Genomic DNA, 16,428 nt, shown 5'->3' with positions numbered 1-16,428 from the left:
ACCATGTCTAGGCCCACTCTTGCAGACTCTTCACTTTTATTCTGATCTCTTCCTTTCTCACACAATCTCATCGTCATCTGACCAGCACCTCAAACTAAACATCAAGAAATCTCTTAATCATCTTCAGAAAATTTTCTCGATATCTTTTTTTATATCAGTGCTGACACCAGCAGTGATGCCTGTCACTCATACCTACAGCCTAGAAGACTCAGCCATGATCTGCTTAAATCTCATTGATTCCTCCTTCATCGTATCTGAAGTCTCAGCTACCTCAGCAGCTGGCCACCTGCCTCAACTTAACAGACATAATCTTGCCTTGGTCTTCATGGAAATACTGGGAATTGAGAAAGACATTCTGCCCATGCTACTTTCTCTCACTCCTTCTCTGCATCCTGCCTTAGTTTTCTCTACCATGTCATGTAAGACTGCTTTGCTTCGATGAGTTTTCACAGCTATCATCACGTCTTATTACTAAGACATCAATTGGTAATTGGACTGCAATGACAGGCCTACTGCCAAGCATTTTTATTACTTCTCTAAGGCAGCTCTTCACAATGTAAATATCCATGAAACTAACTCATTCTTCTATTATAAGGCCTTCCTTAAAAGTCTTCATTTTGCAATACCCCTAGAAGGCATAGCAACAGTTAGGCTGGAATACGAGGCAACATGCTGATTGGTATTATTAGTTTTGTGTCACTGTATTCTATTATTTCCCCTTTTGTCTGTCTCTGTTGATCTCCTCTTGTCTTAGTTCATGAATCATGGACCATTTTCTGTTCTGTGCTAACTAGAACATACTCAAATCCACAGGAATTGGGACCTGTTAGAGAAACAGTCCAATTCTTGACTGAGTTTTTGACTTCTTAGTTTGGTTGAACTTCTCACAGTCCGGTGTTATATCAGCCACTTTAAAATGACATAATTTGATTAATAGCTTTGAAAAACCTCCAGATCCCCAGGTACTCAAACACTGGAAAACTGCTTTAAAGGACTGATGAAATTAGCTCACACACATACCTAATAGAGCTGATTTCAACTACATTTGAATCAACTGATTCAGAACCATGGCATATTTTTTAATGACTAGTTAAGACACTGGGGGTTCGCTAAACAGAGGATGTTTAAGAAGACACAGTTTTTCACATCTTCATATTAGACGAAACTCTACAGGCACTATCAGGGAAAGTAACGTCCAGCTTGAATATCCAGGCACTGTTTACCTTTTGATACATGGCTCAGGCTCAGTTTTGAAGTAACTGTATAATTCAAGCATCTAAGGACTGATATTCTGGAAACCCACATACATGTACGCTTAACTAATCCCATCAGCTGTATAAGCACTTGCAGAAACTGTCCCTGTGGTATTGAGTCCATTTTACTTCAACCATAAAATCTACAGTAACCTGCTGCAATCACATGGCTGGAAAAATCCCCAGTCCACATTCAACTTCTAACAGAGGGCACAACATCACAAGTAGGAACAATAGAAGCTGCTTTAAAAATAATCACTCATACCACTCGCAACTAATTCTCCTTCACCAGGAACAGAACCAGCAACATAGGTTAATCTATAGATCAAGTTAATTGTGAGCAAAACCAGCTACAATGACTCCAAAGAATTTGGGGTTTTTCCAGGAGATTATTCATTATTCTCTTGAGGGAATGTGTGCTCACAAAGCCTTGTGCCTATGAACATTCCATTAATGAGGAGGATCAACTTATGACCCTCTTGCCATATTGGGGGCTTAGGGACAACACAGATAAAAATGTTTTGCTTTGAAAAGTAAGCCTACAATAGAAACACTTGACCTAAACTACAATTTCATGAGAATTTTACCTTAAAGATAATTTAATTAAAAAATCAGCAAGACTTTATGAATCTCTGAATACCTCTTCTTGGACAAAACACATCCATTAAGAGAGTAAATTCAGAAATGCACTGCTTGCAATCCTGGCCTTTCAGTGACCTAAAACTTGTCTTTGCAAGCTTCTATGTAAGCATACTGAAGGCAATTTTCTTTTTAACCCGAATAATGACAGTTGCAAGTTTAGATCATTTCAGACGTTTACATTTAATTTTACACTATCTCCCAAACTAATGACTCTCAGTTTCAAGAAAGAATTTTAGCTCCAGTGGTACCTTGAATTCACTGCAAATACTAGGCTGCACAGACACTATAATATGCAGTGCAGATGACCTCTCTTCGTATTCAAACAAAAAGGAACTAACAGCTGAATAGGACCACAGACAGTAGAGCTGGAAAAGGTCCGATACGCTTGTGTTCTGAAAGAAAGCACAGTCTAACTGGCCAAGAACAGGACTGAGAAACCAGTAACTCTCAAATTGTAATCTCAACTATATTAGTTACTTTTTGGCTTTATAAAATCTATTTTGAACCGTGTTCACCAAAATGCCTAGCTCCTGGGATGGAATCCCTAGTTCCACTGTCAAATGAAACTGACAAATCTGGCACAAGGGATAACAGCGCACATGTTCCTGTCCCCCATAAATTTCCTAACCAGAGTGGTTACAAGTCATATTAATATTCTCAGCCTCTCTGGATCAGTGAATATTGAGCTCTTTTCCAACCCCGCAGGTGAAATTTAACAGGAGCCTGGGAAGATGCCCAGAGGAAGCTCAGCTACTGAAGTTGCTGGTTTTGCTCAGGACTTTATGAGAAAGTACAGTTACATATTATGTAACTTGACAAGGAGAGGGAAACATGATGACAATTTAATTTGAGACACTAAATGGAGGATTTTGACGCTGATTTAGCATTTCAGGTTCTGGTACAACAGAAACACCATCCCTTTTCTCCTTCCTGCTTTGACAGAAAGGATCAGAGAGAGCTTCTGTGTTTGGTGCAGACTTCTCTATGGAAGCTCATAAAGCCTAGAACTAGATCCTGGAAGGAACTAGATGGAGAAACATAGAAGTTAGAGAGGCCAGCTATACACGGGCAGAATCAGGTCTTTCTGCTCCTAGAAGCTTTTACCAATGGAATTTAAATTGCCCCAGGGTCACAGGCTTTTAAAGGTTATGCAATGATTTTGGGAACTGCACTCTACCAAAATCATAATTTAAGAAGATTACAAGACTCTAAACTTGGCCAGCTTTACATTCAAAACATCCCACTTGCTTTTTCCTTGCCTCTGTAAAGGTCTGCTGATGAAAAACAGACATGCTATCTTGTAACAGTCAGGGTCTTCTTACCTCATTTTTCTTATCTGTAGCTGTACCTCATTAAACATTTGCTAATACATTAAAGACAAAAACATGTAGTATGCACTTTTCATCCAAAACAGAATATCCAGTGTACACTTGATCCCTTAATTATGTGCTGGACTTTAGAGCAGCAGGTCTTTCTGTCATAATTCTTGCTTAGTAATTAATGTTTCTCTGCACCAGAGCATGGAATCATTCGACAGTTCAAAAACAGCTCCTGCAGCAACAGAAGTACTATTTAACCGTTAACTGAACGGGTCTCCACTACTCATCCAAAACTATTTGTAACGACGTTTTCATTCTCTAGCAGGGTACTGTCTTCTTTGATGAACAGCTCCCTCAGCTGACGAGTCTTCATTTACCAGAAAATCTTCCTTTCTCAGCCACGATACCTCACTAACTCCCTCTCCATCCTCCCTAGCAGTGCCCAGGAAGGATTTCTCCACATCCATCAAAAAATGTATTTTTAAGCAAGGTCATATACACCCTCTTCATCAAGCACCTTTGCCACCGACTGCCAGCTGCAGATCAGACGACTACACGGTCTCTATCCAACGCACTAATACACAAACACACATACCCAAGATGCTCCTCCAGAAATTTGCCCTCCGCTATTTTCCTCCTAAATGTTCCCTGGGATAAACACACAGAAGAAACAATCCACCACAGTCTGCATCAGCTGCAAGGAGCAACTGACCAAGTAACTAAGGAGCATTCAATAAGCAAAAAAAGACAGCCCGCTCGCTAACCAAGCTGTGGTGTTGGACAGCTTACAGAAGCAGACCTCCTTCACTAGGATGGCGTTTCACTCAGAATGACAGTGGATGAAATCACTACTCAAAGGACAACTATTGGACTACTGAAAACTAAGAGAAGGATGGCAAATGTAATAAACGCATTAGAGATTGGGAAACCTCAACATATAACTAAGCAGCAGAGCTTAGCAGTTAAGAAGGCTTAATGCTCAGACCTTCATCCCATAACCACTTCTCAGAGTCAACAGGGCTTTCAGCGCAGTCACTACTGACTAAGTAAGTCAGAGTTTAAATGCTGTAGGTGAAATTGTTTCATGGAAGTTTCTTGGGAGAGTCACAATTTCTCCTTAGACTTGGTCACAGTTTCTCACTCAGGTCTTCAGGCAAAGACAAACTATATTTTTCAACTTTAAGGGCCAGTGTAGTGCTTTGGGTTGCTTTTCACACCAAGAAACGAGACCCTTCCATCTTCTCTACATTAAACATGACCATTGGAGTATTGACCAAGACAGCGGATTTGAAAGGTCTTGCAGAAATATCTGACAGCTACCATACATAAATACACTGAAAGCTACTGTTTTCAATTGCGGTATCACAGAAGATCTTAAATACACAAACAGGTCTCCTGTATTTAACTTTACTGGCACGTGACCAATACGCCAGCTGCACCTGAGCTATTACTTAGCACAACACCAGAGCTACAACTATAAAAAATCCATGCATTAGCAGAACAGAGACAGTCAAGCAAAAATAACACTGAAACCTAATTTCAAAATTAAGTGCCGAGCACTTTTCATCAATTGGTTTAAATGAGGTTTAGAGTGCAATTGCAGTTTTGAAGTTGCCTAAAAGTAATTAAATAAATCCTGAAACCCTTTGTTAAGTGTCAAGATTTTAGAATCATATACTATTTCAAATAATCTATTTCTTCCACTTCACTACTCGAAAAGTCTTCACCTATTTGTCTGTTTGAAGCCTAACTATACAGTAAGATACACAAGCAACAGACTGTCCTTGAAACGGCATTGGAAAGACTGCTGAAGATATATTTTCAATTATCTACGACAGCAGCTAAAATACTTGGAAACAGCAGCGTGATTTCCAACTTAAAAGAGGAAAAGGTTTGGGCTGCCGTTCTGCAAGCGCGTTCTTCCTTCGCTTGTGCTGACAGGACGTCTGCAGGTGTCTGCTGCTTCCACCCAGGAGCCCACGAACCAGCCACGTGTGCGAGTGAGGGCCTGCGGAGCGAGAATAGGGCGAAGCGCCGCGGGATTCACCTTCAGTTTCAGGAAAATAACTGGTTACAGCGATTGAGAGGGCTGAACCGCTGCCTAACCGAGGTGACAGGTACTGCTAACTGGCGCCACACGCAGCACCCGCCGGCTCTGACGATTTCCAGGCACGCTATTTTAAACAACCGAGGGAAAACGTTTATCGAGCTAAGCCGCTCCGAAGCTCCACTACGGCCTCCAATAACGCAGCAGCGGGAGCCGCTTCGCCGTACCAGCGATGCCCCCCGCCCCAGCGCTCCCCCGGGGGGTCCCTCACCGGCGGCGCTGCACGGTGGGGCGGCTCCGGGGCCCGCCAGGCGCGGAGCCGGGCCCGTCGGGCGCGGAGGGCCCGCGGCCGCCGAGCCCCTGGGAAGGCCCGGCCTTTCCCCGCCCGGCGGCCAGAGCGGAGCCGCTGGAGTCAAGGTGGGGGTGGTGGGGGGCAGCTTCTTACCCATCGCCGCGCGGGCGGCGCGCACCCGCCTGTGCCAGCGCCACCAGCCCGCAGGTCCCCCCCGCACCACAGCCGCGGCCATGCTGCGCCGCCGCGCCGAGTGACCTCCGGCCCGCCGCCACCCGCCCCGGCACCGCCCCGGCACCGCCCCGTCCGTCGCCTGCCACCGCCCACGCGCTGCGAGCGGCAGCTGCGGCAGCCAACCACAGACGCTCCTTGGCGGTACCCAGCCAATGGGAGCGCAAAGTCTCCTCCCCGCGGCCGGCCGGCCCCGCCCGCCGCCCCGTGACAGAGAGGGCCGGCCCCGCTCCCGGAGTGGGGAGTGGGGCGGGACGGGGGCCGGGCAGGCGCTGGGGCACCTTATTGGGGCACCGTATCCCGCCGCCGGCGGCTCTCTCGGGGGAGGCGTTTCTTTCCTGCCTTCCTGCCTTCTTGCGTGCGCCTGCTCGCTGCGCCTTCCACTTCGCCTTCCACTTCCTGCGTCGCTGCCGGGAGGGATGCTTGGCTGAGGGGAGGGAGGGAAGGCAGCGCCGGGGATTTGGCGGAGGAGGTTTGTGGTGAGGGCCCCGCCGGCCCCGGCCGTGTGAGGGCCGGGGTACCCGCAGCACGGCGCCGACGGCGCCCTCGGCGTGAGGGAAAAGGCCGCTTTGCGCTGTCCTTGCCTAGTCAGAGGAGCGTTGTGAGCTGTTGACTGGCTTCGCCCTGCTCGGAGCGCGGTTCCCGGAGGCCTGACAGGGTTCGTCAGCATCGATTCGGCTCGTGTTTGAACAAGCTGCTGGGAGCTGGGCTGCTCGCCTGCAGCGTAACGCCTGACAGGGCTTGGAGACCTTCGGGCCCTTCGGGGGTGTGAGGGAGCAGGCCAGGCTGTGAGGGAGGGCGGGCTGGAGGCAGGCGAACGCTGCCTCCTCAGAGCAAGGCTTCAGCTGCAGCCCCACAACTGCCACGTTTCTCTCTCATGAACGAAACCGTCAATTACCTGACAGAAAAACTTGCCTTAATTTGTTGTGGAGGAATGCTGGGTACTCCCTCAGTCATTAGGTTACTCTTGCTAGGTCAGAGCACTTTTTTGGTAGCTGTTACATAGTATTATTTACAGACTTCTGGGAGAATGTGGTCATCAGGAGTAGATCTCGGGTCTCCCAAAGTCAGCTATTCACTCAGTTATAGCTGGCACAGAAAGAATAGGTTCGATATATGCGCTTGGCTCTTCTATCTGCGCCACACTATATTTTTGTCTGTTTGCCCCTATAAAGCAATGGATGGTACACAGTTAAATAAACCCAGCTCAACGTAAAGGAATTTTGCGGGCAGTGAAGGCAGCTGTGGTTATATAGTAGCTTTACTCTGGCATGAGTGAGTGCCACCACTCAACAGGCTGATCTCATACTGTCGCTCAGTTGCTTCTTTCTCTCACTGCCTCTCAGCTGAGCACTAAGAGTATGACTCTTGACAAGAAAAAAAGATCTCTGCAGCTAAGGCAATGGAAAGAGACATACCAACCCAGAAACCCTTTAATTTGCTAGCACTTTGCAAAACATTTGAAGCCCCAGAGACTCATATCTACCAATATTTTCATAAGCTCACTTGTCTCTTCCACTCTGCCATTTGAGGTGTGCCAAGTGAATGAAGCTACTGAGCTATGTTTACTTTTCTCCTCAGTGGTGATGAGGTTGACAACCATCTTGAGCACAATTTTGTTGGGATGAGGTGTGATTCCTCATTGATGCAGCTATGCTGGCAGAAATCTGTACTGAGGTGTAGTCCAAATAGTCTATGGAAGTCATTAAAACCTGAATTTTACACATAATCACACAGAACTTTGAAAATGTTGGGGGGTTTTTTTGCCTTCTAGCCTGCTTCTTCACTGCCTTACATTTTCCAACTGGCTGTAGACTACTATCAAGTCTGAACTGAGTAAATTAATTATTTGGGGGGGGGAATAGATAGGTGGATCAAGTGAAGAGTCTAATGCTACACTCAATGTGGTCCTTGCATTCAGATTTTTAACTCTCATTACAAGATGAAGCTTTGCCTCCATAGTTGCATCTTTCTCTAGACCTTTATCATGTTTAAGAGGGTTTTATTTATGTAGATGTAAAGAAAGTATTATTTGTTTAAAAGTTATATGAGGAGAATTTCACTTTGTACCAGCATAATAAAAATACAGTACAATCACTGCCAAACAAAGCATCAGAAACTGGAAAAGGGACAGTCCTATCGATAAAAGTGTAGTGGACTTAGCCGTATATTACTTTGCCAACACACCTATGATTGAACTCTATTAATAGTTCCAGACATGTCCACTGTTATCTCACTATAGTTTTTACATTGCTTTTGTACAGAACGTGCTTTTGCAGACAGATGAAATACCTGAGATTTGATTAAATGGAATCTCTGCTCACCTAATGAACACTGATACAACCGATATTAGTAGTTTAGTACTTCTAAGGTAGCCAGTAGGGAAAGGAAGCATTTGCAGGACCAGATGGTGCAGGGCTACCATACAGCAGAGCATTAGCAGGAGAAGGGAGAAAATGAAATTAATTGTGTTGTTGTGTTTTTTATTTTCTCCAAAATGCCCTCTAGCGATGTTTGAACTTTTAGTAGGCTTATAGTAAAGTTAGCTCATTTTGTTAAAAATAATTTTGCCTTTTTATGAAAGTTTATCTCACTATAAATTAAGCCTTCCTAGTTAACTTTGGTTTATGTGTTTCTTGTTTCTTTGCCAACCTAATCACATTCTTTCCACACAAAATAAAGAAAAAATGCTTTGTTAACTTCAAAATACTTTCATTTTAAGTAAATAGCCATGAAAGTTTTACTTATATTAAAACCAGGATAAAAATGTTGTGATTTTTCCAGCAAAGCAGCAGTATCTCCTTACTCACACCAGTAAGATAGTGTTTCATAAAGATTTGTATATGATGGTTTCTGAAATTAACTAGTTAAAATGCAAATAAGCTATTATTTGTATAGGTTGGTTCTACAAATTATTATTTTTTCCTTGTGTTAAAAATGGGGATACATATCTCATTTGAGTGCATACAACCCCTACTTTTTAAAGTAAAATGCTTTATAGTAATGAAAGTAAAGTCTAAAACTGTCTATAAAAATAAATTCATTAGATATTTAAAAATATCTCAAAGTGCCAAAAAAGCTTTCCAGAAATCAGTGATTATGCTGCAAACATGCCACAAAGGGGAACTGTTAACAAGTGTGCCTTTGCCAGTGGTAGGAAGATTGCCAACATCTAATTGGCTTTAAAGTTTTGTTCCATCAATGGTGTATTGTATCTTAAAAGCAGTAATGCCAACCTTATGATTTAGGCATGAAATGGGACCTCAAAATATCTGACTGATTATGGCAGGAAGGAACTATTTTCTTAAGGAAAACTTGCTAGCCTGCTTGTTGCTGTAGTGTAAGCAAAGAGTTCATTTTGTACAATACAGCAAAAAGAACAGCATAAAAATTGTATATGAGAATGACAAGTAGTAAACTGGTACGTATCTGTTTTCATTGGTAGATCTTATAGTGCTTTATAAAAAAAGTATAGATGTCATTATAAGAACTGATCTTTTAGCTGCCAAACCCATTTAAGTCATTGTTGCTCCACAAACCTAGGTATACCGGGAGGCCTCCACAGTCAGTCCAGTCAGTTCAGTGGCTGCTTGACAACTTTCTATACTGGATCTGTGAAATGAGCAGGATTTAAAAAAACATCCCCACAGCTCTCGCCCTGGCTGCTCATCCCCATCCTTGGATTACGATTTATAGCCCTCTCAGGTGTGCCGAGATAACTGTTGCTAACCCACATCTGTTTTACAGTGTGCCCCAACTAATGCTTGCACCGGTCCTTACTCTGTAGGGACTGAATGGACCAAGCTGGAATCAATGAGTAGGACAGAAAGCTCTTAAATCAGCTCCTAAACTACTGGGTATTGGAAATGTAAAACCAAATTCTTGGTCATGGGAAGACTAATGAGGTTCCCAGTGTCATGCAACCTGTCAGTGAAGAAAAGGGAAAGAAAATGCAACTTTCTTGACTCTCATTATCATATAACCATGTCATACCCGTTACCATTATTACCATGTTCATAAAGCCACATTGCCTTGCTATTATTAATGCATATCATCTTGCTTTGTAGACTGCTGCTGGCACATTTCTGCAGGATCTGAGAAATGTGGAGAAAAAGATACAGTACCTTTATACTGCATAGTCCTGTGTCCCTGTATCCCAGCTTGTTAGATTATCAAAACCTTGTATGTATTTACTTACATCATTACCCAACAAATGCTTAGTGACATTGTAAATCCAAACCTTGGTGTTTAAGTGACTGAGATGTATTTGCTCACACTGTAAGAAATATGTGTAGACCTTAAGTGTGCTCCTTAACATTTGCGACACTATAACATGGATGTTAAAATATCAGAACTTGTCAGAGCACTGGTATTACAGAAAGCAAGTGCTATTGATGTACTACATTACATCAATAGGTAGGTAGTTTTCTACCTGTTGGTACACTGTGCCCACTAAGTTCCAGGATATGTAAAGAAACATAAACAAACATGTAAATAAACAGAAAATAATGTAAAGAAGGCTACTCTTTTTATTCTTAAGTGCTGAAAATGTGGCCATCTTAGTTTGCTTTAAAGGTCTCATAGAAGAAGACAAAGAATTAAAAATCCCCCTACAAATGCAGAATATTTATAGTACATTTTTGTCAATTTGCATTTTCTTAGATTTAAGGAATTTTTTTCCCTTAATAAGGAACCTCTGAAAGCAAGGGGAAATATATGCACTATGTTGTATTATGATTCAGCTTTAGAGCCTGCCCCTGACTTTATTGATGCAGGATAATTACATCTGATCTGTTTTTAAAAAATTTTCCATTACTTTAGGAAGATTTCAGGACATGGAGTTTTATAGTCTGTGTTGATAGCTAAGCACAATTTTCACTGAATTTAGCAAGAGTTACAGGCATACGACACCTATAAAATGGAACCTTCATTGCAGAGTGATATTTAAATTTGACATTAACACTACTTAGTACAGCCAAAAGAAACTACAGTGGATGCAACAGCACATTTGAGACTTGATTCAAAATGAATTGGCAGCCAAGCCTACAGTGTTTTGTTCCTCCTTCTAACCTTTCATCTTGCATTCATTGCGTTTACCTCTCTGCATTGGAGACCCTTCATAATGTTTGTAAAATCCAATAAAAGTGCAGTGAAGCTGCTCAGGAATCCCCGAGCTGCAAATAGTTGGAGCTGGGAGAGCATTCCAGAGAAATAACCCTGTGTATTTCCGCTCTGACTGGTCACTGCTGGAGACAGACTACTGGGCTAGAGGGACCTTGATTCCAACACACTACGACATTCTTCATGGTTGTAAATATTCGAGTGGGGATTCTCAGGGCAGCATTCATTTCCTAGCTGTGTGCACTTCACAGATAACTAACTGGAATGTATAAGCAGCAATGCAAGTGGTTATTTTTGCCTACAGAAAAAAAAAACGCTTGTGTAATCTGAACTGCTTTATTTCTTGCTGAATTGTATGATATATTCCACAGCAGTGTGTAATTCAGTAATCAACCATGAACTGAATATGTGTGATATTCCAAATATTGTATGTAAGGGGAAGCAAATTCCAGGCTTCTGTGGGAATTTAGTGCCCTGGGGGAGCATAGAAACTTTGTTTTGGTATGAACACTTACTGTCTGTTTTGCCAGAAGCATTTGTACTGCAGTTTGGAAAGCTGTTGCATTCCACTGGGACATCAGGTGAATGTTAAAAAGGGCAGGTTACTGCAGGGTACCAGTGCATACGTATTTGTACTAAATGATACCAATATCAGGTAAGCACTAGAGTTTTTGCCTTCTTTTTAGCCTTGATAAATCGCATTAAGATGTTTAGGCTAGACTATGCTGACTGGGTTTCTTGGAAGTGCTGAAAAGATTCAAGTACCTATTTCCCAGAAGAATTCAATCATCTCCTTCAAGTTCCATTCAAAATCCCACCCAAGTAAAACACAATAGAGATACTTTATCTAGATGAATTTCATTGGAAAATTCTGTGGAGAACAAGTCCTTTTAATCACAGCATTTGCTAAATGGAATGTGTTGCAGTTCTGGTTATGAGCAAATTCAATCACTACTATCTTTTACAAATAAGTAGGATGTTGTATGTGGGTGACTGCATATAGGTTGTACCATGAACAATACAGAGCTGTTCCATTTGGAGAACTGGCACGAAAAAAACAAGGTGTAAGGACCTGTATAGCATCCCATAGCAATTTGGGGTTGGTTTCATTTTTGTGTTTTAACAGAAAAAAATTATTCAGATTATTTTAATGGTTTAGAATCTGTCGATGTTTATGTACAATACCTTATTTTTACATGCTTATTTCATGACCTAGAAATGCAGAGAGGAGGATGACTTCGGTTCAGATTTAGATGAACAGCTTTTGCAAAAGAAGCTGAAGAAGGAGACAAATTCCAAACGAAATATCACTACGTATGATAAATATTTGGTATCAGTCATGGTGATTTTATTTTGACTTCTGCCTGCAATGCACTACATACAGAACACACTGATTGGTGTGGGAATTGCACAAAACAGTCACTTAATTCCCTTCTGCCAGTTACGGGGTACTGACGTAAGAAAAGAAAATGAACATGGTAGGGCAACATGAAAGAGCAACATGGAAAAGCTACATGATAATTTGATCTCAGACTTAAGGGCCTCGAGTGAGGATGAGGTAATTGTTGCCCAGGAAAAGATGCATGCATAGAAAAACTAGTTACATTTTTTCCAGCCAACATATGTATATCAGTCTAAAAGCATCAACCTCACATTACTCCAATAAAATCCTGAAGTAACCTCCTTATGATGTAGAAAGAGGAATCTTGGCACTAGCTCAGTCATTTGCTTTTCCTACACCAAAGTGTAAAGCACATTGCTTCAGAAACATTTTCTTTGTGAGGCATGCTCCTGAGCAAAGTCTTGGCTTTGCCAGAATGGGAGGTGATCTTGCTCCTATTGACATTCTCAGCACTTTTTTCCCAATTTTAGAGGAAGCAATATAAGGACCTGAGAGAAATAAGGTGTATTAGGGGATATTCCTTATCACTGTCTTGCTAGAAGAATCAGTAGCCAGGAACATAACCTACCGCAGATCAAGAGAGCAATTAATTAACTTTCGACAAAGAGACACTGTTACTTAAGTAATATAATTCAATACAAAAGAACCAGCTTTTATTTTCTGTGCTTGATTGCACAATGTGGACTCAATTTTATGTTTGGTGTGTGCAATTAATAAATTTAATTCCTCTGGAATTTTAGCTATATATGCAACTTTACGTGCAAAATGACAGAGAAGACTTTTACAACAACAGCACACAAATCAATGTGGATCAACATATCTCCTCTTTCCACACAAAGATAAAACTACTGCCGTTATTGTGGCCCTATATTGTCTATACTGCCTGCATTGCCTAGACTGTCTTGTCCCTTGAAAGCTTTTTGAAAGGAATTTATAACAAACGTATACCAACACGAGACAATTGGTTGCAGAATCTTTGAAAATTTGAGATGACTACTCTTCATACAACATTTGAGAGTTCTAAATACAAACAACACATTTAGTTTAAGTCTGGCACTATAATTTCGCCATGTAGCATGCATACCTATGGAATAGCTTGCTTATTATTCATTTTGTTTTAAATTTCAGTTATATATTAATGCATTTCCCTAATGCAGACTATTTTTATGCGTTACTTTTAGGTAACTTACGTACTTACAAAAAGTAATAGTTAGCTGCAGTGAAAAATTACTGAAGAAACTATCACATAACAATACTCTTTAGAAGGAATATGCTGCTTGTTCATAAAAAATGATCCATGCTTCATCTGTGCTGTGATATGAATTCTATTAGAGCAGAGTCACTCAGGTGTTGGTCACCAAATCGATAGGATCATTTGGTAAAGGTCAGCATTACAGTGTCAGAGCTCTACCAAAAAAAATAGAACAAGAAAGGGAGAGATGCAATAATCTGCTTTCCTAAAATAAGAAAAGGAAAACCTTTTGTTAATGTACAACTTACTGAAGTCAAAAAGTAACTTGATTTTTGTTGTCTCAGCTGGGAGATAAATGAAGTGCATACATTACACACAGAGATGTTGATTACACTAAAAATAACCAGTTAAATCTAGTTGAGAAATACATTTAAGAGTCTCCCCTTAAAACACACAGTACTAAAAGAAAATTTGGCTATGATCTAAAACCTACTACTACCTACAACTACTACTAAATAAATAAATACAATTAATAACAAATTAATTTACTGTGGACACCTTCAATACAACTAAATATAATTGAAATGCAGATCTGGTCTGTTGTGTCTGCCTTTTGATGTCTGACAACTTCTAGGAAAAGATACACATGAAAAACCCTTACAATCTTCCCAAATCGGGAGTTGTTGATTTAAGAAAACCAGAGTTCCTGAGTCAGACTTCCTCACTATTATTATTCCTGTAAAACTGACATAGTATGCCTGCTCGTGTACACAAACTGAGGCTTTGATTTACAAATAAGATGGAATAACAAATATTTTCCATGACTGATTTTTTTGAAAGAAAAATACTTTTTGAATGGTTTATTGTTTTCCCCCAGTAACACATTATCTTCACTGAACATGAAATCAAACTATAGTTTGTTACTATTAAAAATGAACATAAATGTGTCATTATCACTAGAGTAATATAATCCTATTATCATTTTATTAGATAAGCAGTGACAATGTTGTGTTTGTAATAGCCACTAGAGATACAATAAATCTAGCAGGGGAATGTCAGCCTGGTCCAAGACAGATTAAATGTAGAGAACTGGAATATAGTTCCCAGTAAACAAACACTTTGAGGTCAGGAGGTCGTACTTGCTCAGCTGTTCTTCATAAGCCCTATTGGAAATAACTTTCATACCATCACTGAGTATATTTCATGCTACCTAGTAATACCGAGGACCAAGCACAGTTGTGATATAAATGATTTCTAAGTGAAATATTGAGTGTATAATGATCAAAAAGTAATGTTTAAATGGCAAATCAGGATGATGTTAGACATCCTGTGTGTGCAATTCGTAAGATCTGCTCTTTTGTGGGGAAAAAATTCATCCCACTTGGAAGCTGGTGCAAATTCCCATTGACAAATGAGCTGATTTGGCCCTGACAACCCTGTGATTAATACAACAAAAACTAAGGCTAAATATGTTTGAATTTAGAAGAGGACTAGGAAGAATATTCAGCCAATGAACTCTCCCTTGGCGGTTGACTAACTGCAGCAGAAGTGGGACCGCAAGTCACAAAAGGTCTGGGAAGGAGAGAGAAAACTACGGATCGAATTTGATTTTGGCATCTCTTCTAAGAGGGAGAAAAATGCTTGGATTCTGGGAATGCTAAAATAAATGCATATATATCAATGTGGGGTTTATTATGGGTAAAGTTCTCAAAAACTATTAAGATAATGGTGTTTTTCAGTGTTGGTGTTTCGTACACCTCTATCACCCAATTTTAAGGAAAAGCTGCACTACTTATGGGCAGTGTTATTAGCAGATACTGTTGACAAGCTCGATCAGGTCTCCGTGGTAGCATTTAACGAAGCAGTTTCATAAAGCCTTAAAAAGTCTCCTTCAGCACAAACATGGTATATTAAAAATATGCAGCTATACAGACCAAATGCTGCCCACTGACATATCCCAGTAAAGATAACTGAAATACACGCTGTAAAAACAGATTTTAACCATGGTGTTTGTGTACAAAACACTTATTACAGGCCCAACAGATCCTTTGCCATGTAGTGAACAAATGCCACATGTCATGGCTGTGACCTTACTGTGTTTTTAAGAGTAAGGGTTGTTACCCATATTAATAATGTAAATTATATCTTTATTAAAAGACTCTCATTCCAAAACACAACAGCACACAACCACACTTTGGGCATTATTGTTAATTTTGCTACATTATAATGTAAGGGAGGGCCATTTATTAAGTGTTTCTTCTTGTAGAAAGTTGTAGAAATGTAAGCACTGCATTATTCTGCATTTTTAAGAATATTCCCTATACAAGGAAAGTAATTTGTGAAATAATAAAAGGTGTGAAATAAAAAAAAGTGTGGCAAAAATATAGTTTGCATTTCTAAGTGGTGCTGATCAAATAAAATCAGTAAAACTGCATTACTTTCTGTATTTAAATTTGCACAGCAAATCCAACACACTCCACTTTGTACAATATTAATAGATACAATAGACTAAGAAATAATCAGGGGGATGAATTCAAGACAAATTTTAATTTTAGCACTGCTCTTCCCAGTAATTGATTTGTACATAATGTAGGTAACGATGTGGTTATCATTTTTGCATAGAATTTAAGAACTCATAATGTAGGAAATTCAGAACTCCAGCAGTAGGAGGTGAGAACCTCGACGCAAGATCTGTTGACCGAGAAATTTTCTGTACAAATAGCAACACAAGAGGTTTAGACCCCTCTCCAAGCTGACTGTGGGGCTATGGGGAAAAGCGGTGTGAGTCACTCTCTGTCTCAAGTTCCAGCCCAGGCACAACGTCTCACAGGTGTGCTGTGTGACCTGACAGCCCTTCTCCTCAGTGCCAAGTCAAGGGTGAGCATGAACTCCTGCATCAGTCGGGTGGTACCGACCTCGGCAGGGAGTT

The 16,428-nt window shown here is 40.9% G+C and overlaps 1 protein-coding gene across 1 annotated transcript in view; it reads right to left on the bottom strand.

The window, feature by feature from the left end:
- HIBADH (3-hydroxyisobutyrate dehydrogenase) overlaps positions 1-5,818 on the bottom strand; it is an 86,840-nt gene extending 81,022 nt beyond the window's left edge. The window contains exon 1 of the mRNA XM_075419092.1: positions 5,707-5,818. Coding sequence (XP_075275207.1) covers positions 5,707-5,788 — 82 coding nt within the window. The 5' untranslated portion in view covers positions 5,789-5,818. The remainder of the gene's footprint in view (positions 1-5,706) is intronic.
- Between the last annotated feature and the right edge of the window lie 10,610 nt (positions 5,819-16,428).

This window comes from Opisthocomus hoazin, chromosome 4 (genome assembly GCF_030867145.1).
Source record: "Opisthocomus hoazin isolate bOpiHoa1 chromosome 4, bOpiHoa1.hap1, whole genome shotgun sequence".
Lineage (NCBI taxonomy): Eukaryota > Metazoa > Chordata > Aves > Opisthocomiformes > Opisthocomidae > Opisthocomus > Opisthocomus hoazin.
This window is presented reverse-complemented; position numbering and strand designations above follow the sequence as displayed.